This window comes from Thunnus albacares, chromosome 5 (genome assembly GCF_914725855.1).
Source record: "Thunnus albacares chromosome 5, fThuAlb1.1, whole genome shotgun sequence".
NCBI classification, from domain to species: Eukaryota; Metazoa; Chordata; class Actinopteri; order Scombriformes; family Scombridae; genus Thunnus; species Thunnus albacares.
In genome coordinates this window covers 9,178,191-9,201,947 of record NC_058110.1, presented here as the reverse complement: position 1 = coordinate 9,201,947, position 23,757 = coordinate 9,178,191, and the positions used below count along the sequence as shown (strand labels likewise).

Here is a 23,757-nt window from a genome sequence, read left to right as displayed (position 1 = left end):
AACCATCAAACCAAGCCCTCAACACACACACACACACACACACACACACACACACACACACTCTCCATATACTCCGCCATGTAATATTTTCATTGACACATAAAGCTATTAGGAACTGGTTGAATCTGGGTGGCAGGCTATGATCAAAGGATTGTTCCTACTGTTTTTCCGGTTTCCTCTCTCTCCCGATCAAGTCAGGTTATATCAGCCCAACCTACACCCATCTGCCACTACCGAGAATCACAGGTGCAAAATCCAGCCCTCGTTTTAATGAAGTCATGCTGGAGCTAGTGCGTTAGAGGGAGAGACTGAAGCAGACACCTCTCTGTGATGTTCACATTTCATATCTGCTTCTGCCCAGGAGCTTGCCTTTTTTGAATTATTAAGCAGAGAGCTCTTTCTTCTCTTTGCCTGTGTCTTTTTTTTTTTCTATCTCTTTCTCCGTTCTCTACATTTTCTCTCTCTCTCTCTCTCTCTCGTCCTGGTGCTTTTTCCTTTTCTCACTCCTCCATGTCAGTTTAACCAGCTTTGGCTGAAGCGGTGGCTCTCACTGAGATGCAAATGGCAGCCTTTGAAGGTACACGTTGCGAAGGTCAATTAATCCAGGCATTTTCTTGCCTGGAAAAAAAAAAAGTCTGTGCAACCATTGTTCGTAGGCTGTTTCATCTCTATTGTGCCACAGGGCCGTGTTTTTATCCGCTGTCCTCTTGCCACCGGATTCAGACTCTTCAAAGATTCAGGATACATCAGGCACAAAGGCAAGGAAATGACATAGTAAGCTGAGGAAGCAGAGTTGTCACAGGAATAGGGCTGTATTGCATATTCCTTCATATCTCTTTTGCTCCCACAACCCTTCCTAACGCAAAACCTGCAGTTCTCCATGTAGCTATACTCTAACTTACCTCCCTGTCACCTATGCCCTTTCCAGCCCCAGACCTTTCTCCAACCTCTACTTTATATTCTTCCCACTTCTCATCGATCCTGTTCAGTATCCGCCCCGCCCCCCCCTCTCTAACTTTGCTCTCTATCTCTTGGGTGGTCGGCCTTCAGATCTCAACGTACTGAGCCCCTGCTTGGATAAGGTGTGCGATCATGGGGCGGTGTGCGTGGTCAAGAACAACGAGCCTGTGTGCGAGTGCCCCGAGGCCTGCCCGCAAACGTCCGACCCGGTGTGTGGATCCGACGGCCACAGTTACGGCAGCCCCTGCGAGATGCGAGCCATGGGTTGCGCCCTTCAGAAGGCCATTCTCATCCAACACAAAGGACCCTGCGGTGAGTAACTGAACAGCGAAACACCACAGAGTTACAAAAGTTAAGTGCTGGCATCTCATTCATGTATTGCCGGTGAGATTTGTATTCATACGTTATGCAATCACATTACTCCATACAGTCATTTACAGTGCAGTCATGAAATCACTATGAAATGCTTTGAATCATAGCTCACAGGTAGGAAAAAATCTCTCCTTGTGGAATATACTTCAGCTCAAATGAATTGATAGTGCTACTGTGTGTTACCCATCTGCAAAAATGTGATCCACATATCTTAACAATTAACACATATGGAATTAAAGTCATCTATATTCAATCTAAGAGAGTCAAAACACTCCTCTGATCTGTTAAGGAATTTCCTGATCCCTTGTCCATTACTCTCCAACTCTTCCTCCTCCTCCTCCTCCTCCTCCTCCTTTCTATACCAACACCAAAAGTCCAATTTGCCTGTTTTGACCTTTAAGTGAAGATGCACTTTACTCGTGATGAAAGAGAGCACGGGGCATACTTGTCTGTAATTGGGGACATGAGTCCCTTGGCTTTGTCTTGCAGTGCTGGAGTATCAGTTAGTCATTAGTACACCAGCGACAGCGGGGCTTCAAGTGGTAAAAATATCTTCAGATTCAGTATGCGGGCACACAGCCATAAGGACAGATTTTTACAGCATGGTAAACCCACTTAGTGAATACTCTAGATGGCTTAATGCCATCTTGGAAGGCCAATTTTCCCATGGAGTCTAATTGGTGATTGAGTATTTTTCCTTGTCTACCATCAAGCCATTTGCTTTGCTTCACACATACCGGGCAGAAGTACAGCTGTTAGCCCCTTGGCCCAACTCTCTCAGTTACCTCATTCACTCAGTTTTACTACAATCATTTTTTTTCCTGCATATTTTGAAGATCATAACAATAAAAATAAGTTGGCCTCTGCGGTGCTGTATTTGTGGATGGGCTGAGCAGTTAGAATGATCAATACAACTGAATTAGTCTCAATTTGCTGGTATGAAACTGTACAGCGTTTTATCCTGAAATGTGCAAACAGTTTATGGGTCGAGTTTGTCTGTATGCACTAGTCTGATTGTTTTGTAAAATGAGTAGGGCCTTGAGTTTTCTGTCAGTATGGAGTAGATGACAGGGTTAGTTGTTGGAGAGGTCCTCTATGGATTCTGTTCTTTCACTGCCTGCCCATTTATTGCATCTGTCATTTTCCTGTCCTAGCCTGCTCTAAATTGAAATCCATTGTGTAAGGATGTATGCCAACAGGAAATGGAGCAAGAGCAGTTGGTGGGAAGGCGGGCTTACTCAATTTGATGTGCCATACCGCAGGTAGATGGCAGGTCTGTCGGCCCGGGGTCCCCCGGCGGTAACGAATAGTCTTTATTTTAAAAAGCGAGAGGCAGAGCGAGCTGGCGGAGTGGTGGGCCCTGTCTGTAATCCAGCACTATAGATGGTTCTTGGCTCCCAGAGGAACAGGCCTGCGTCAGCGCAATGGTGCCATAAAAATGCTGAGGCACTGGCTTGCCAGGCGTGAGCCAGCCGAGGAATGATGACGATGATAATGTGGGTTATTTCTGGGCTGTTTGCACAGCTTTACTGGGCTTTATTCAGCACCATAACAACTGACTGACTTAAGCTATTATCTCACCTAATTATCACAGGCTATTCCCTCCTCTAATATACTATACATCTTTATGGAGCAGAAAAGGAGAGAGAGGAGGAGAACATATGCTGCCTTCAGGTGCTGTCGGAAGTATCTGAGTTAAAACTTGAAGGCAAGAAGCCAAGAAAGCAGTGAATAAAGTGAACATTTTCTGTGATACCCAGAATAAGCGATAATTTGCATTATCGCATGTTATATCTATTATGTCAATTTATTGATTTGGTTTTCACTTTTTTTTAAAGGTGTGCTATGCAGGATTTGATGGTTGCTGTTTGTAAACACAACATTGAAAGTTGGCCCCTCCTCTCCGGCTCAATGACACCAGAGCGAACAGATAGAGAGAGAGAGAGCAGCAGTGGTCGAGCGAGCTAGAGAGTAAATGAAGAGAGGGAGCGATGGTGGCGAGAACCAAGCAGTGAATCAGATAAAATATAAAATTTATAAATAAAGCATCGCACCACTGCTGAAAGCATTTAGGGGAAACACTGAAGCACATAACAAAACACAGCAACGTAACCAACGTTTTTTTTTTTTTCTAGAGTCCCGACCTCACACCCTGCACACTGTGATTGGCTGGGGGCTACACACCCACTGCCCAAAGGCAGATGCCCAGAAGCGTTCCAAACACAGCGAAATAATAAGAGAATACAGGCAGAGGGAAGGGTCTCTGTAGATACATACACTGCCACACACTTCTAATGGGTCATAAGTGATGACTGAGAGGGATGATTTTTATGAGTCTGTACATTGTTTCTTAGGAAAATCCTGCCTGGTATGCCTTTAATAACATGTTCAGCCTTATATTCTGCAATGTCAAGTAGCTCTTTTCGTATGTGTGATATCCAAAATAGCCATCAAAAAGTTATATTTGTTGACTGGCTTTGTTTTGTTATTTCCATCCAAATGCACTATAATGGGCTAGCTGTCAGATTTATGGCTTCTAGACTCAAAAATAGGAGCTTAGGAGAGGCAGCTGAGGGCAGCAATAGTTTAAGAGGTGAGAGAGGTGCCACAATAGGGAAATAACTGTGCATGTGTGCTTAAATGTGTGTGTGTGTGTGTATGGCTTACTACTGGCTCTCATGGGTCCAGCCATAATTTCATTTCCTTCCCTTGGGGCTTGAAAAATAGCGGTTATCTACAGTATATGGCTCAGGTGCCACCCGATAGCGATATGAGTGACATTTGTTATTATTCTGAGATTTTTCCTCCTCTTGCTTTTGAGTGGCGGGCAACCTTGTAAGGTGGGCTAGAAGAGGTGCGCTCAGTCAATAGACCCCCCAGCTGGATATCAGTCGACTCAGAAAAAGGGTCATTCATACAGCTTTACTCAAACAGATGAGAGCAGAGGCGCCGGAATCATTTGAGAAAAGGAAATAACAAATTCCCCTTTTTTTCTCCCACAGGTGTTGGAAATGATATACACTGTTGAGTAAGAAATATAGGTCACACCAGCAGCATGAGAGGTTGGAGAAAGAGAAAGAGAAGAGAGCAGAGGAAAGAGGGAGGGGAAAGTAATAAATGCAGGGAAGGAGGTAGATGGAGGTAAATAAGATGAGGAGGAGCAGAGAAAATGGGGGGGCAGAGTTAATAGTGTACCGGTCTGGCAGGAATCGACAGGGGAGTTGTTATCACCTAGGCATGTTCACAAGCCTTCAAAACACAAACCAACCTACTTCTTTCTGCTTAATCCTGAGGTAATACTCCGCCCAGACCCCCTCAGCCGCAATTCAGTTTTTTTTTTTTCCTGGTGAGGATATCAACAAAAAGCCGTAAAGCTGGAGGGTGTTTGCTTTTTTTCTTCTCAATGGCTCAATCCTTCACGCTTTCAAGGCCACTTTTTTATACCAACCTGCCCATATTCCTCACTCTTACCTCCAAAACCACAAACACTGCCACCAAACACAAGAGAGACTGTCACAGTGCAAGAACCAACATCAGAGGCTCCCAAATTTGGGACCAAGAGACTTCAAGGAGACCTTCATGAAATTCTAGCAGGTCTTCAACAAAAGAAAAAAGTTTGGGAACTTCTGCATACCTTTTTCTTTATGCCCACCTTGAATATAGCATCTTTGTGTTACCCTGTCATATACAGAGCCTAAAAACATCAACGTTAGTGCTGGTCCCTAAAACATTTTGCAGTGACCCACAAAATTGTCTGTATTATTTCTGATAAATCAATGCATGACCATAAAAATTTCCATTACATAAGAGATGGTATTTGAAAGCTGCTCATGTGACACAATCATATTTGGTTCTTAGCTGTTACACTCTGTACATTTTAAATATGTAAAGTTAAATTAAATATGTAAAGTCAATCCCCAATATGTATTAAATACAGTTAAACGTTGTATTTGATTTACAGTACAGCTTCAGACAATGTAGAAGTGTAGATTTCCCAGGTACCAAAATGGCTTGGCCCAACAATGGTCTAAATTAAGCACACCATGTTGTCAAGACGCCAGACTTCTGATGAATGCCGCACAAGTATCATCCCAACTACACTGGTCTGGGTGCCAGAGCTGGCTCAAAGCTTCTCTGAGTATTGTTGAGTGTTGCTCATTCGAAGCCATAAAACATACATACAAATCTGGCAGCCATGAATAGAGGTAGGTCATATTCGGTGTCAACTCTGAAACGCAACCTGAATCGAATGAGGTGGGTTACCTGGCTTGTCTTGCTCTAAAGTTTTTACAATGTTTGGTTCACTCTTCAAGCAAGTTTTTGGATACAGTTTGAATTAGAGTTTATTTCAACTGGCATGACAAGGTCTTAAAATAGCTTACTTTGATCTTCGACACACTGTGTCACACTCTTCTGTTTTCCTAGGCCAGAGACCTTCTTGCATTTGTGGACATGAAATGTATTTGAAAGAGATGAAAGATACGAGGTTCTAATGTTAGCACACTAGCACTCACTGTTATCATCATAATGCCTAGCCTGCAACACTTTTTCACCTTAAAGTTTAAACTTTTTATAGTTGTGAGGTTGTCTGCCCACAGAAAGAGAAATACACAGTTTTTCACTGAAATTCAAAATTAGACAGACATGGAGGTGACTGAATCGGAGACAACAGAAAATTGACATCTCAACATTACCAGTAATCGTGACATTTCTCCTTCTTCACCGGGCTGTGAGCTGAAGGTCCCCTCCTTTTCTGTCTTTTTTTGCGATGCATGTTGTCTGGAGGATCAGGCAGTGCGGAGAGCCAGGTGCGAGGGGCAGGAGCTGATAAAGAAGCGAGGCTGCTATCAGAACACAGGGCCTGATAAAGGACAACACTCACCACCGCCACTTGCTGATTTATAGCCGCCGCAACCCGAGAGGAGCCACGACCATAGCAACCCCCATTTTACTGACACTTATATTTTAAGCTGATTTGCTCATTTTTCTTCCACAATACCCAAGCTATTGTAAAGCCCCTTCATCTAATACAGTTTTTCTTACAAAACTTCCAAACTATTTATTCAGGGTGATAAATGATCAGACTTAAACTACTATTCTTCTTCACCAAACTCAGAAAACTACTTCGCTATAGAGCTTGCTTTGTGCATAAGAGCACTGTATTGTTGAAAGAGGAAAAGGCCTCCCCAAACTGTTGCCACAAAATTGGAAGCACATTTTTGTCTGAAAAAATAATTTTATGCTGTAGCATTAAGATTTGCCTTAATTTGAACAAATGATCCCAAATAGTCCCAGACCAACAGAAAAGGTGTCCACATATTTTGGACGGTACGACTATATATTTGGTCCTGCAAGCTCTGTATTTTTTTATTTCTATTTGTCATTCTAAATATCTAATGCTGCTCATTACAGTACATTGCGTAATAAATGCTATACACTGCCACATCCAGCTCATAGTCAGGGCTGTTAATCCAAGAAGGGAGTGAATACCAGAACTAGATGAAGAGATGAAGGAAATGAAAGACTCTAAGAGAGTTATAAACAGATTAATAATGTGGAAGGTTCCAGCGGCTAGCCTCGCCTCTCTCAATTAGTGCTAAATCAGCGGCGGTTATTAGCCTACCCCTAATTGAATGTGATCGCGAGCTGTGCTAATGCAATCCTCCAGGTGTAATTGGTGTCAGAAGGAGAGGTGCTGCTAGCCCTGTCTATCTACAAGGCCTCGCATTTGCCGGCTCATTCGTTCCTGCCCCCATCTGACATCAGTCAGTACCCTGAACATGTCTGATCCTGCCTTGCTGTTTCTTCGGGGAAAAACTTTGCCTCCAGAAGCAGGCAATTCCTCAAGTGATGATCCAAGTGAATCCTCCAGTTAATAAAGAAAGAATCAAAAGCTCTCTAAGCCTTGTGGGTATCTCAACACTGTCTTTCGGAGAGAAAATACAGATATCGTCTGCCATGTTCAGTCTTGAAGTTCAGTGGAAAATAGCATATTTATAAGCAGATATGACCAGCCTTACAAAATGATAAATACAATCAGGAAAGTGTGATTTTTCTCCCTCAGTTTTGATCAGTCTCCTGGTACCTGCTGCTCAGAAGCATCCCCAAAAGATAGCGCTGTCGCCATGCTTCCCAATAGAGATGTTAAGAGCCAGGTGATGTGCAGTACCTGGCTTTCACTAGATACAGCAATTGGCATTCAGGCCAAAGAGTTCAATTCTTGTCTCATCAGAGCAGAGAATCTCTTCCTTCATGCTTTCAGAGTACTTTAAGTGTCATTTGGGAAACTCCAGGCAGGCTATCATGTGGCTTTTTCTCAGGAGCAACTTCAGTTTTGACCAATTTCCCATAAAGTTCTGATTGATGAGTGCTGCAGAGACAGTTGTCATTTTGGCAGCTTCTCCTGTTGCTAAGGAAATCTGAAACTCTGAGTTTCAGCTCTACAAAGAGTCGGGGTTGTTGAGTCGAATCCTAACTGTGGAGAGTTTTTTTTTTGAATTTCATGGTTTGGTTTTTAGCTCTCACATGCATAAAATATGAACCGTGACACTTTTTAATAGTCAGGTGTGTGCCTCCCTCAAGTATTTCAAATCAATTGAATTTTTCTCATGTGGACTGTAATAATGTTTTACACTGATTCTACACTCAGTATGGAAACTTTGCATCTCTGCACTTTTATCGGTGCTGCCTCTATTATTTTCATCTGCACCTATTTAATTGTTTTATGGCTGTTGTTTATATGGTGATTGTTAAATAGCATTTTGGAGCTATCTTTATGGCACAATAACATTATGATAATAGAAGTATTGACCACAAAAGTGCATTATAATTATTGTCATGACCTTAGAGAGGTAGTTTTATGTGCATACATACATTAAAAAGATTAACGATGGGGAGCAATGAATGTGTACTCAGGCAAAATTTGATTTCTTTGCAATTTTATATCCATTTGAGAGATATTTCAAGGCTCATCAACAAAACTACACACTACAGTAAAAGAAATTTGAAATGCACTGAAATACTTGTACAGATTAATGATATGAAATTAATGTGATCCAATTAAAGCCCTATCACACAACAATATATGAAAAGTGTGGCAGGGACTCAACATTTTCCTAATTCAGGGTATTTATTAGAGCCCACTTGCCACCAAAGTCGTGTGAAAATAGCTGATACACCCACACTAAGCCTTTGCCTAAACCTTTCTTCCTTATCTCCATCTAGATGAGACTTGTGCCAACTGCTCCTTTGGGGCAATCTGTGATGCCCAGAGTGGGCAGTGTGTTTGTGCATCGGAGTGTGTGGAGTCCCACCAGCCCGTGTGTGGCAGCGATGGCACTACCTACAACAGCGAGTGTGAGCTGCATGTGCGGGCCTGCAAAGAACAGATGGACCTCCGAGTGGTCAGCCAGGGAGAGTGCAGTAAGTATCGCATACATTTTCATGTCCAAAACTCAGTTATTGTTTTTGAATCCCAATATCAAACGGAGAATGATAAATATTTTTGGCATGAGCATGAATCCTGGGTGAGCAGAGTTTAGATGCGTGACGTGCGCGGTGAAAAAACACTCAAGATGTGTGAAGTGAAGTTCTCTAAAAGTGGATATATAAAATACAGCCCGACAGGAACCTCACCGAGCTGGAGGCGGGTAGTTCATATTCTAACGAACTAGTCAAAAATTGAATTGCAGGATAGTGAGATGTGCAATTACTAAGGGAACATGTTTATGTCAGTTTTAAGAGAGGGATATATTACCAGAGGAAGTGGCATGCATGACAATTAGGGAGAAAAAGAGAAGTATCATTTAAATATGCATCCCAGAGAAGCATTTTAACGTGCGGTGTGAATGAAATACATCAAAATTCCATGAATATTTCCTCTTATTCATTGACCCATCATGCTCTGACTGTCCCTTTGCTGTGTGTGTAATTCAGAAACATGCGGCAGCACTGTTTGTGCCTGGGGCGCGCGGTGTGTCCAGAATAAGTGCGAGTGCCCACAGTGCTCAGGCGAGGCCTTCTCTCCGGTGTGTGGAAGTGACGGCACTACCTACGACAATGAGTGTGAACTTCACGTGTCCTCCTGCATGCAGAAGAGGAGAATTGATGTGGCAAAGCGCGGCAGCTGTGATGAAGGTAGGAAATGGACTTTGAAATGGTGTAATTATGCTAACCAATCGGCCATTGAAATGGTGTAATTATCTTTATCAACTGACCTGTGCTACAGTATTCAGTCATCTGGATTTTCATAATGGTTGCATATGCCACCAGCAGCATGCCAACAGGCTAGGAAAGATGAACTGAAAGTCATACTGCGTGTCCATAAACAAAACCTGTTACAGGGAACAGAAATGACTTCTGGGTGATTAAGTGCAGGTCAGCTGTACATTTAGAAACAATATCTTCATACTTTGGCTGTCTAGTTTGTTTATCAGAGCATCTCCTATACTCCATTTCCCTTCAAATATTGGCCGGGTCTTTATCTCAACTGTGGATAGAGCCAGGTCTTTATTTAAAACAGCTGTTTATTAGAGACTTTATTCCCATTTCCCCCTGTTTAATATTTTAGTAATAAGCCTCCCTGTTTTCTGATCTGTTCCTTTTATAATTTTCCGCTGCTGTTTGTTGTCTCAACACTTGACCCACATTTATCTGTTGCCTTCATGAATGTGAACTCCAGTTGGTCCTAGGCAAGGCAAGGCAAGTTTATTTGTATTGCATATTTCAGCAGCAAGGCAATTCAAAGTGCTTTACAGAAAACATGAAAAGCATTAAGACAAAGTTCAAAAGAAACACATTATAAAAGAAAAAAACATTTAAATACATTCAAAATAGTTATTAAAGAGTTAAGCGAATAGAAAATAAAAATAAGCTAAAATAGAATAAGATAATATGAGAATAAAAGTTACAGTGCAGTGTAATAAATAAATCAATCAAATTTGATTTAATAAAAGGCAGCAGCAAACAGAAAAGTCTTCAGCTGTGATTTAAAAGAAGTGAGATTTTTTGACTCTGGGGACAGAAAGCAGACCTGTCCCAGACAACCCTGAGAGGTCTGGATGGTTCATAACGTAGCAGCAGATCAGAAACGTATTTTGGCCCCTAAACCATTCAGTGCTTTATAAACCAACAGTAGTATTTTAAAATCAATTCTTTGATCAACAGGAAGCCAGTGTAATGATCTGAGAACTGGAGTGCTGTGATCCACTTTCTTGGTCTTAGTGAGGAGCAGCAATCAACTGCAGCTGTCTGATCGATTTTTTAGGGAGACCTGTAAAGACACTTTTACAGTAGTTGAGTCTACTGAAGATGGAAGTTTCTCCAAAACCTGCTGAGACTTAAGTCCTTCAATCCTTGATATATTCTTTAGGTGATAGTAGACTGACTTTGTAATTTTCTTAATGTGGCTGAAATTCAGGTCTGAGTCCATGACTACACCAAGATTTCTAGCTTGGTTTGTGGTTTTTAAAATTACGGAGTGCTGACTTAATCATGCTTCTTTGGCTCCAAAAACAATTACTTCAATTTTATCTTTGTTTAATTGAAGAAGGTTCTGAGGCATCCAATTGTTGATTTGTTCAATGCACTTACTCAGTGCTTGTATTGGACCATAATCCCCTGGTGATATGGTTATGTAAATGTGTGTGTCGTCTGCATAGTTCTTGTAACATATTTAGTTGTTTTCCATAGTCTGAGTTAGTGGGAGCATGTAGATGTTGAACAGAAGAGGCCCCAGAATGGAGCCTTGGGGAACTCTGCGTATCATTTTTGTCTACTTAGATGTGTAATTACCTATAGACACAAAGTAGTCCTTTTCATTTAAGTAGAATTCAAAACCGTTTGTTCATTCCTCCAGAAGAGTTCAGAGACTGTAAGATCAATGTCAAGGCTGATGAACACCATTCTTCAAAAAGATATTCCCTCATTTGGTGTTTTGATGATGGTGGAGAGTGCCATCTAATACATCAGTCCAAAATCTCCTATAGAGGTTCAGTCGGGTTGATATCTGGTGACTGTGAAGGCCGTAACATATGATTGACATCATTTTCATACTCATCAAACCATTCAGTGACCCCTCGTGCCCTCTGAATTGGGGCATTATCATCCTGGAAGAGACCACTCCCATAAGGATAGAAATGTTTCATCATAGGATAAAGGTGATCACTCAGAACAACTTTGTATTGATTTGCAGTGACCCTTCCTTTCAGTTATCAGTTAAACTCGACACTTCCTGCAGATGTTTCACATTAAAAGCCTGCCAGGAAATCAGGATGGTTTATGCTTTAGGCTGACAGAAGTTGACAGCGAATGAAAGAACAGCAAAGTGATTGGAGTATATTAGTGAATGAGAGCAGTATTTCTGTTAAAGAGGAGCTAACTAGTGGGTATGACATGTACATTTTCCTGAATTTACCATATGAGGCATGATAGCACAAGCAATTTCACTTGGCTTTTATTAGCAACGGGCCTTTATTTGTGAGAATTTACAGTATACATTTTATCAAGCCCTTCTATCCAATTATGCTCTTAAGAGTGTGACCGATGGCACTTAATTTGAGTATCTCTGATTTTTATGCCTGTAGCTCTGTCGTTCCTCCACATTCTGAATAAATGAGATCTAATTCACCGCGCAAATCATATCTTGATCAGCGCTGACAGACCAAGGCAGGATATCACAGTCCCTCACTCGGTCTGTCTGGGGAACAACTCTGGAGGGACCAACATGCCTACCTCTGGTTGTCATGCAGACGGTGGCGTGCCGTTCCCCCGTGGCTGGCGGGTTGTCACAGCGAACATAGGGTTTTCCCTACTATATAAGACTCAGGTGCAGAAAAACTACGCTGAGAGTTCTCTATCAGGTTTTGCTGTCATTTATGGTCGCGTCACCTCTTTCCTCTCCTCTGCTCTCTGTGTTTGACCGAGGGCGGGGCTCAGTTCCACACACACACGCACACACACAGAGCGGACAGCAGAGAGGCCACGGTGGATACGGTGAACCAGGTGAAGTTGTTTTACTCGAGTTGACAGCAGCTCGACGCTCATTACTGTGAGTGCAATAAAAGAATCAAACCTCCTGTTCATGATTCATGGTTCATGAGCATGATCAGGTAGAAAAACAATATTTTTAGTTGCTTTGTCTGCAGCCTCCCGTCCACTGCTGGTATGTTTTACACAACCACAGCATGCTAGTTAGGCTAACAGTGCATTGTTACAAACAAGCTAAAACAAAAGCTGTATGTGGCCTAACTGTTTAGCTTAGTTTGGAACGTATATTAAAACTGGTCAAATTCTTGTAAACTTAGCTGCTGGCTGAGACAAACCAGCCCCTCCTCCATCTACCAGCAGTACCTGCGGCACTGAATCACATCAGCAGCAGAGGGATGAAGGACCGATACCAACTGATGTCTTCATTCTTTATAAACTTCACTCAGTATTTTGATTTCAGGAATATTATTTATTTTAATGACATTTTAGATTTCTTTCCAGTGAGATATTGAGTTTACAGTATATAGTGATTTTGCTGTGGTTGCTGTGGTAAACACTACTGTTGCTGCTCTAGAAACAGTATTTAGTTATACTTAAAATCCTGTTCTGAATTTTTTACTAATAATTTTAAAAAGCCCAATTCTTTAACAACAAAAAAGAACCGGTAAGAGTATTGATAAAGAACCGGACTGATAAGACTATTGATAAGATAGAGATCAAATTCTAACCATACCCGTCCCTACAGCTGGTTAGTAGCTACACCCTGACTGTGGTTGGATGAGCAAGTCACAGTTCAAATCCCTTCACTTTAAGCCTTGTTTTACCAATGTTATTTTGTGATTATTATTTTTAATGGCGCACAGTGCGATCACTGACAAAAATATGAAGGGTTACTTCAGGCCATAGTGCTTACTTCATCAATGAGCATATCTGTTTCATTTTTATTTGAGTGTACTGTGAAAAACTATATTGTCATGATAATTGTCCAAAATTATGTGAGAAGTTTTTAGTCAAACAACATCAGAATTCTCCCCTCCCACCACAACAACAGCACCTAAGCCCTCCAGAAACCTAGCGCAAACCCTGTCATCCTCTGACAAGGTGTGAAGGGGAGCAGATTACACCTGCCAGCAGGGGGGATGGCTGGGGAGAAGAAAAGAGGGGTAGATGGAGGACAGAGCAAATAGAGATGAGAGGAATCCACTTCCATTTTGATTGCTAGCCTGGGGTGTTTCTTTCCTTTCTTTTTTTCTCTCTCTACCATTGTCTACCGTATTGGCCTTGGGCCCTTCTTGTGGTCGATTTAACATCATTTCATTGACTGAGACGAGTGACCTTTTTTGTATGTGGAGCATGAAGAAATGTAAAACTGTATGCCCGCGATGCAGACCCACTGTCACCACACGCACATACATCCACACATTCTTCTACTCATTGTCTTGTTCGTTGTCTGGTATCGGGCAAAAATGCTCCGTTCTACCTTCCCAAGGGCATTGCTTTGCTTGTGGTGCCTGATGGCTTAGTTTTACTATTTTATTCTCTCGCTCATACTGTCCTTGAACATCATGATTTTTTTTTCCATCGCTTGCTCATTTTGATTCAGAGAAAACCATCAGGCTTACACAATAGAATCCTTTTTTTTTTTTTTTTTTTTGCTCCCCGTTGCTCTGTGCCATCCCACCCACTCATGTCTCTCTCCATTTTGCACTCTTCTCTGTCAGAATTGTGCCTCAGGACAAAAGGGGCACTGATGCTTTCACAGATAGGGGTGGAGATGGGATCGTCTGCCATCGATAAATTTTACCCTAGGGGCAACCACTAGTCCTGTCTTTTTCTGCAGGCTCTGATGCCGGGCCCTTCAGCCCCCTCATATCTGACCCAGACCCTCCAAAGGAAGTCCCGTGTGATTGTAAAACAATCAAAACCAGGTCGCTGTTTTTCCCCTTAAAATATATCTAGGATTCTACTTTGTGGCTACACACCATAGAAAGTATTTCTTGTTGATATATTCACCTCTGCTTAGATGTATGGATGGTAGCTTTTGGCAAAATTAGGAGTATATATTGTGTAATACAGCATCCTGTCACCAAATATAAGACCAAAGACTGTATTTTCTGGCTCTGTTGTAGACAGCAGCAGAGCTCTACATCAACAGTGTGCACAGCCCGCCCCCCCCCCCCTCCATTCCATACTTCATATCGAGGATAAGCCTGGAGAGGAAGTGAACATGTGATTTATTTGCTTACGTAGACCTGACTTAAAAACCATCCTCATTAGTCTTGTTGGGGGGAGGGAGGGCACAGAGCATAAAAATGGAAGTTGTTTTCCTTTTATTTAACAGTAATGAAAAATGACAGTGTTCCCACTGTTGGCCATACAGGGAAATTTATCACCTGTTTAATTTCACACTCTGGTAGGCCTGGCCTCAGCTCCTTTTCTCGACACTGACAAAGTAGCAACTGAGAGCAGTGCATCACCTATGGGGGGGTGGGTGGGGGGGCAGGCCCTTTTTAATTGAATAGACATTTAATAAACAAGATTATGAGCACAGGATCACACAGTGATGCATGAGCCACATCCTGTTCTTCATGTCGCTCAGATCAAGAAAGCTCCAAAAGACATGAAAGTGCATGGATAAAAAAAAGAGAAAAGTGGGTGGCTGGGTGGGAAGTGAGATCAGCGGATTTTTCCTTCATGGTCCATCCATCACAAGGCTTGTAACCTTCTGTTGAGGCAACAAAACTTCTTTTCTCCCTCAACCATCTTCAAACCTCCACCCCTCCTCCATCCCTTCTCCTCACAGGGCGTGACGCTCCATCCCTCTCTATCTCGCGGGAACTTTATTTGGACTAACGCGCTGTCACATCCGTCAAGAGAGAGGGCCGTACGAGGGACTGATAGATGGAGCGAAAACAAAGGCAAATCGAGCCGCGCCGCATCCTTCTGCAAAGGCCGTCGTCATTTTCTATCTTTGCCGTGACACGCGCCACAATGGAGGAGGATTCGTTTCCGATGATAGATGTCCAAGTTTACATTCACACAGGTCGTGATGTCAGAGGTGTCATAATATTATCGGTCGCTTCCGGAGCCACTCACGAGAGACTGATGCTGACGTGACTAATCTGATTGACCAAACATCTTCAGGCTGCATCTCAGTCCCTCATGTACATTTTCTCCTCTCTATCTTCTATTATTCACTCTTTCCCTCTTTTCTACTGCCGTTCTGTTTTCTTAAACACACTCTTCTACACAGCTTTGACAATAGCCTCTCTTCCGTCACTTCTGTTATTCCCACTGTCAAATCCTTGTGATGTTTTTTTTCCACTCTGTCTTTCTTGGACATTATTCTTATGCTATTCATTTCCTTTCTTCTCTCCACTGCTGAATTCTGTCTTCTTAATGGAGCTCCCTTGGCTAAATAGACTCGGGCTTCTGACATGATTGAGTAAAAAGGAACGGATGGGCAGTGCAGAGAGAATAGCTGATGCAGCCATCTTAGCTGGGGATGTATTAATTGAAAGGTTCATAGGCAGCGCGGGTGGCGGGCACATCAAAGAGCAACAGCTAATTAGGACCCCCCTTCGCCTTTCACTTTTCTTTATTCCATTCTAATGTCTTACTTCTTTTATTTATTTATCTCGTCTCTGTAAGAGGACCTGAGCGGAATACGAATCGGCTACTCCTGCATTCGCCTTTTTTATTCTGTCTTGCTGAGCTGGCGTGCAGTACACAGACACAGGTGGCCAACTGCCAGTGCCTTGGCCGTTTTTATTTCTCTCTCTGCTCTGAGTCAGCTGACTGCTTGTTTTCAGATGATATCTGAAAGCAGATACCTGCAATTATTTCACCGGCAGTTGAAAGCCGTCGGCCAGCGCGTTTAGCCCTGTCACTAAATGTTATGTCTACCTCGGACTGTGGTTCGCAATCGATATGTAGCTACAACAGAAAATTCAAGCAAAACAATTAGGGTCGGAGGTTCTGCTGGTTTAAAATGGAGACAGAGCGAATCCTTAACAAGTCTTGATGTTTGTGGGGGGTTGCGGCTTCTGATGCTCCACACAAAGCTCCGGCTCCACTGTTGTACTCAATGCTAATGAAGTGAAGGCCCCTCCATGGTATCGACCACTCAAAGCTGCCACAGTCCATCGCTGATGACCCATATCAGAGAACAGGCAGGGCTTCATCTCCCCCTGCCCCTTCCCTGCACTGTGACCTACTCCATAATCTACTTTAGAGAAGATGGGTTATGCTAAGTGGCACTTCCATCACTACGACATTGATTTCACCATTACAAGTGGTGCATCGATACAGAAGAGCTGAATGAGCCCTAAAAGTAGACGGGAACGAGAAGAAATACCTTGATTACCTGATGTTTTTTTTTTTGAGTCTTTCAGCTGTGCAGAGAGCTTTTAGTTGGACTGCATTCCTTTTCTGAATAACAAATTTGTTTCAAATGAACTTTCTGCCAGCCCCCAGGGTGGCTCTCTCTCTCTCTCTGTCTGACTTTCTCTCAATCTTTCGTGCTGACTGCTTTCATTCTCTGCCTTCACACGCATTCACCTAATCTCCCTCAGGAGTGCTACTGTAGGTGAAATTTGCAACTTCAAAAGCAGGATCCTCCCCCTTTCTTTGCCTTCATTCTGCAACAGCCCTCGATTTGTTTTTCATAAATGAAACTCCAAACAGTCCTGCTGGATGAGTCCTTTTTCTTTCCCTTCTTGTATTCCTAAACCTCGCATTCCTTACCTTGTCCTAAGCTTCGTAGAACAGTTGAACAATGACAACAATTTTGTGAACACACAAATCTTGGACAGCGAGTTTTCGGCCTTGCTAACTCTTTTACTAGGAACAATGGTCGGCTTGAGCAGCTCTCTTGCTTCGATCCAGAGAAGTACACTTTTAAAACAAATAAAAAGCCTTCCAGGGTCACAGTTAAGGAGTTTTTGGGACAACTTTATTTAAAGTCTCAGGAGATAATTAGATTTCACAGAACACTTTGTAATTAGTTGCATTCTCATATCAGGAAGCAGGCACCCATAAAGCAGGCCTTGCCACCAATTCTCTCTGCACACTTGGAGGCCCAAGTTAATAATTCACTCCACTTTTTGTCTCTGATTTAATTGAAATGAAAAGGATGCCTCGCTTGTGGTGCATGGATGTTGTGTCTAATTTATTTAGTCAATCTCTTGCCCTCACTACAGTCGGTCATTATCTTGTACTACCAGCAGCGCCTTTGGTTCCCTCTCCACCCTCTCCACCAGCGTGAGGGAAATGTAAATTATTCCAGCATTGTGACGCTCCTAATGTAAACATTTAAAGCCTCGATTTAAAGAGAAATGAAACCAAGACACATTTTCCACCTGATGCGCTGACGAAAGGGCATCTCTCTTGTGTATCTGTATGTTTTATTAATGTAATTGTGTATTTATGGTGTGTTTGTAATGCAGATTGTGGCTCAGGAGGGTCAGGTTCAGGCTTGGAGAGCTGCGAACAGGACCGCTGTCGCATGTTTGGAGGCTCGTGGGACGAGGACGCAGAAGACGACCGCTGTGTGTGTGACTTCACGTGTCAAAGTGTGCCCCACAACCCGGTATGTATGTAGATATACAGGTAAAAACATGCAAAAGATTGAAATGAACACATAAAAAACACAACAGAAAACATATTTTCTCATAAAAAATTGTCCTAAAACATGAATTGTACCATTCACATTCCAATCAATGGCACTTCTGAGTAATGTAACGTGTTCTGAAGTTGCAGTATATGACATTCACCAAAAGAAAAACAACTTAACTCAAGGATACTATTACACTACTTACTATTTTTCCCAGAACTTTCAACCAATAGTCTTCATCAGCAGTGGTTTGCTCATGGAGGTGCATCAGTTGTCATCACATGACCTAAGTATGATAACAGCTAGTCGTGGTGATAACTTTGGTCATGTGACCGAAGTCTCATACTTAGGTGAAGTGATAACAACAGAACACAATCCATCTGCTGAACAAGACCATGACGTGTGGTTGAAAGCTCCAGAAATAAAATAGTAAATGTACCGTGGGTTTTGTCAAGCTACTGTTTCAAGGGTCAATAATCAGCTTCAGCAGCATCAGACATACAGGGCATGTCTCATCAACACATGTAGCGACTGTGCCATAAGTACGCTGTCGATAAAGGGAGTGAAAACTGTGGAAAACTAGTGAACTTGGCATCGTGTAATATTTTCTGTGGATCTTTTGCAGGTTTGTGGCTCAGATGGAAAAACCTATAGCAACGAGTGTGAGCTGAAGAAGGCCAGATGTGAGAAACAAGAGCACTTGTTGATTCAGAACCAGGGACCCTGTGCAGGTCGGTACATTAGACCACTCAGAGTTAAAGTCATTACAACGTGCAGAAGCACCCTCACCAAGACTCACTGTCATTGACATCCCATTTCTCCACTCATTTCATCCATTGATGGGGTAGTAATAACATGGAGTTGAAATATAGTTCTAATTGCGCTGCTGTTGCCTCTCTGCAGCATAAACAAATGAAGTGAAGAAGGTCAAGGTTAAATACGGTGTGTGCGTATGCTTGTGTAACTTGCTTAGGGAAGGTTGACTCAACATACTTGCGGCTTTTCAGCTCAGTGCTCGTGTTCATATCTGGAAGCTGACCGGTCCTCTGGGGCTGGCTGGTGTGCAGAGTAAAGAATCTTTCTCACAGGCACAAGTATGAACTGAGCTGATAGCGATAATGACTCACTTTTCCTGGCCAGACATTCGGACAATTGAAACCAACTAGCTTGCTCCTTAACCCTCAGGATACCACTTTGCCCCGCTTACTTTAGTACAGAGACCCTCTCTTTGCATGTAAATGAATGTCATATATCAGCCAGAATAGGTGTCAGATCAGTCGCTAAGCAGCAAAGGTTAGCCATCTTCCTCTCCATGGCTATGTTACGTATATGAAGAGCTTTTGCTCCGATGCTAGCACAGGCCGGGAAGCAGAGCAAAAGGCACTTAAGGGATTTCGTGTGATCATTCCAGCCTGTTTGATTCCCCGTGGGTCTAGAAGAGAGGAGGATGGAGAGAGCTGAGGAGAGAGTGAGAAAGAGGGAGCTGCCAGTGTTTTCACACACAACCCTTCAGATTCTTCTCCTTCCTAAGCTGGCCTCCTTGGGCACTGACTGTCACGCTTCTCTACCATCCATGGATAATCAATCCCTTTTTTGAAGAGCCCTCTATTGGTACGAGAGCTCTGGGCTCTCCTCTCCTATTGGCTAATGGAAAAACTCAGATCTTGGGGAATTTCCCTGCCCTCACATTAGCTATGTAAGGAGAAACTTCATGTGACCTTAACTCCAGAAACTTATCAAAACATGCCAGCTCTCACAAACAGAGCATGAAAAAACCCTGTTCTGATTTTTTAAAACTTTACCTATTCTGCATACAATATCAAAATCATCTGCTGCATGCACATTTGTAAAACATCTCATAGCATTTCAAACCATCATTTATAGCTGCCAGCAAACTTAAAATCTGGGTCAGGGATGTCAGAAAAATCCAAAGAAATACTTATCGGTGTACTAGACAAGCAAACACGTGCAGATCTGCTCTTGCAGGAATATAAAAGACTAGCTACAGTCACCGTAGCGGAGAAAGCACAGCAGCAGACCTTGAAAATGTGAGGGTAATATTGCACGTCACAGTGAGCTGCATTGTGCCTGACAATGGCCACTGAAGAGGAAAAACCCTTGAAGGGTGGAAGAACATATGAAATTAAAAGTTCTCCTTGTCCTAATAGGCTCAGTACAGATAGCTGAATGGAGCGCTGGAAAGTGGCAAGTTAAATGAACTGTGTCCAAAGCCCATCTCTGGAGTGGGAAAGCACTGGAAAAAGAGCGAGCCGAGTCATCACCATTAGGCCGAGACTCATATCCACACCAGTAACAGTGTGATTTATGGCCCCTGTATCTCCAGCCTCCAAACTCTAAATGAGCAACACAAGAAAAAGAGATCGGGAGGGAAATAGAGAGAGACTGTGAAAAAAGCTCGGGAAAAAGATTTCTGCTCTCTATCTGTACAACTTTACTTTTCACTCCAAAGCCTGGGCGAGAATTTGAGCAATGATATTTTTTCCTTGGCTATTAAACAAACCTTCTTTTCCTCCTATTGTATGTTTTGTTGTTCTCTTCCAATTTCTGGAGAAGTGCCAGGTTTGGGGAACACATTTGTTTTTATTTTGTTGAATGTAGTCCTGTGTTCGGAGCTGTCACGCTAGTTTGAAGGCTGGCGCATCCTTAGACAAAGGAGCTCTACACACGCTGTGCGCAGGCAGAAAACTGCTTGGCACATTCCTTCACATTATGCAGCATGGCTCTTTTTTTCTTTCTTTTTGGAAGGTTGCAGGGCGGCAGCACAATTCCATAATATTAGACAAGAACAAATGAAGAGAACATGCCTCCTAGTAGGTGGTAAATGTCAGCTGCTGCACATTCACCAGCAACGTCATTGTTTGTTTTCACTGGAGGTAATAGCATCATTTTCTCCCTGATTTTGAGCCATTGTGGAGAAAGTAGCAAATAGAATTGTTATCTTGAAGCCGGCTGCCAGCCTCTCCACCTCTGCCCCTCAAGCCAATCTCATTGTTGGCAAAAAGTTACATGTTGCTCAGAGATTGTGTTGTCTAATTTCCCACCGCCAGACACCGCCTCCCTCACCCCCTCACCCACTGTAATCACTCAAATGTTGGTGTTCTTCTTTCTCTCCTTGTGCCATCTCCCATTCTCCCTCCCCTATTTGTTCCTACCTCATCAGTGATTTCAGCCACATCTCCGCCTGAGCCGACAGCACCCCAGCACTGCAGCCTGTCTGTGTACGGATGCTGCTCCGACAACGTGACGGCTGCCTTAGGTGTCGGACTGGCTGGATGTCCCAGTAAGTCCTCTTCTATGTCCTGTTTTGACCCCCCCCCCCCCCCCTCCTCCCCCCACCTCCAATGTATCCTGAGTTTGTTGTGTGTGCTCAGAAAAAAAAGTTGTAGATACTATCAGGCTGTTTCAGCATATGGGGCTTATTGTCCTTGACTGCAATTACAGTACCAAAGTTGCAGAGCTGAAAACGTTTCATCTTACTCCAAGGAATAATTATGATAATGTTGTACCGTATCTACAGAAAAATCTCTTCATCTGATGATCTTGACGAGTGATAGCACACAGATGGGGGAGAAAATGCTGCATCAAGCTCTTAGCTAGGGGATACAGTATGGATGGAGAAAATGCAGACTTAGAAATAAGGATATACAGAGATTTAGTGAAGGGGAAACTCACCTAAGCACACTTTATCCACCTTTTTATTTGTGGAATAGGGCTTACCCAACATTTGAGCCTAGCATAAATCTTTAATACTGAGTTTCCATCACAGTTGGTAGTATTGAGCTGTTGTAATTAACAGAGCAAGATGATTGGGTCTTTCATAGTTAGAAAAGTATAAACCGGTGATGAATTTTAGAGGAGTAAGATGCCATCTCAAGCAGCAGAAGTCAAAAGTGACATCCATGTTGCCCTGTCCTCCTCAGGTACCTGTTTGTGTAATGTCTACGGCTCCTACAAGGGGACATGTGATCCAGCCACCGGTCAGTGCTCTTGTAAGCCCGGTGTTGGGGGACAGAAGTGCGACCGCTGTGAACCGGGCTTCTGGAACTTCCGTGGCATTGTGACGGAGAACATAAGCGGCTGCACACGTAAGGAATCATTTCTTTGTATCTGTGCTGGAACTGATAAGGAAGCAAATGTAATTTTAGCCATTACACATGATTTCAGCGTATGCACTAGTCACTGTATGTACTATATGTATGATGTTTTTGTTCCCTCCCTACATATATATATGTATATATATATATATATATATATATATATATATATATACCCTGCCTTGCATTTAGTGGTATCTAGCCATGCAGATAACTTACTTACAATTTTAAGGACGAACATACAGTATTCACTAAATAAAGGCAGTAAAATGTGTCAATGCAGTCAAAAGTGTAAATGTAATAAGGTGAAGTAAAGTGTTAGGTGTTAAAGTAACTTGACACAAGAATGTAGTTCCAGTGGAAGTGGATGGAGTTTTGTTTGTGGCAAAGCAATCAATGCTGTAAACACCACAAACAAAATTACCTCCACGGTATTGGGATGTATATATTGGAAAACCTGAGCAAATAAAAAAATAAGTATGCATGGCAGGATTCGACTAGAGGTAAGTGAGAAAATATATTTCTCACTGAATTCATAAGAATCAATACCTCTGAACCAACACTTGAAGAGCTTTTAGCATTAATATCCTCACTCAAGACAGTAAAAAATAAATGACCTATTAGCTAAACTAGCTACATTTCTATGACAGAAGTTTTTGTAGAAAGAGTTCCTACTGCGTCCTTTAGTCCTGTCAAAACTATATTGAATGAACTATATCCATTTGTATTCAAGTGAAGAACGGGGTCAGGGCCCCTTGTTTGTCTTGGTGTAATGCAATATGGTGACCAACTCGTATCCTGCCGCTGAGGTAACATAGGACATACGCTCTCAAAGCCACAGAGCATTTTCAGTCAACAGCAGGAAGCCTGCAGGTGCCTCACCCGTGGCCTGACCTTAACAAGGTTTACCCACAGCAAGCAGACAGCACGCTGTATGCCAATACACGATTCAGCAGGGGAGGAGGGAAAAAAAAAACACATCATTGATTCCAGGAACATGATGGGGTTGATGTCCTTCCCTAGGGTTGTTTTCTTGAGTTTCTGTTACGTACTCATCCTCCTCCTCTTTCTCCTCCTCCTCCTCCTCCCTCCTTTGTGGCCCCTTAGGCTGGGTTGAACAATTCCCAACCCTTGACTCTGAAACAAAGATGAATCACAAGCCAAGTTCAGAGGCTAAGGTTGCCTCCAACATACCTTGTACACTAAATGAACCAAGTTAATCTTATCCCTCTTGCCGTCATTACCCTTAATTGACTTTTTTTCTCATCAATCTTTCTCTTCCTGTCTTCCTTTTTCCTCCACCTCTCCATGGCAGCATGTAACTGCGACGCTACGGGCTCCGTCCGGGACGACTGCGAACAGATGTCGGGTCTGTGTTCCTGCAAGACAGGAGTGAAGGGCATGAAGTGCAATGTGTGTCCAGATGGAAGCAAGATGGGCATGAATGGCTGCGACAAAGGTAATAAGAGAGAGTACCAAGGCAACCAGTGGAGTGTTAATAAACCACACCAACATGAACACACACACACACACACACACACACACACACTTTTTCCCTTTTGTCCCTGCTTTTCTCCATCATTCTGAAGTGTTTTCTATCACTTGCCATATCCTTGGATCAGCCTCATAGCAGCCAGTTCTTTCTCTGTCTGTTTTTCACATCCATCTAGTTTATTGGCATAGGGAGGAAGCGGCTGCAGGCCAGTAAAT

At 42.8% G+C, this 23,757-nt stretch overlaps 1 protein-coding gene across 4 annotated transcripts in view; it reads left to right on the top strand.

Moving 5' to 3' along the window:
• The window catches only part of agrn (agrin), a 256,145-nt gene that overhangs the window by 186,236 nt on the left and 46,152 nt on the right, over window positions 1-23,757 (top strand). For all 4 annotated transcript variants that reach the window (XM_044351206.1, XM_044351205.1, XM_044351207.1 and 1 more), the window contains 8 exons: window positions 1,051-1,272; window positions 8,557-8,754; window positions 9,268-9,468; window positions 17,766-17,908; window positions 18,558-18,663; window positions 21,114-21,233; window positions 21,874-22,038; window positions 23,363-23,506. In XM_044351206.1, coding sequence (XP_044207141.1) covers window positions 1,051-1,272; window positions 8,557-8,754; window positions 9,268-9,468; window positions 17,766-17,908; window positions 18,558-18,663; window positions 21,114-21,233; window positions 21,874-22,038; window positions 23,363-23,506 — 1,299 coding nt within the window. The remainder of the gene's footprint in view (window positions 1-1,050; window positions 1,273-8,556; window positions 8,755-9,267; window positions 9,469-17,765; window positions 17,909-18,557; window positions 18,664-21,113; window positions 21,234-21,873; window positions 22,039-23,362; window positions 23,507-23,757) is intronic.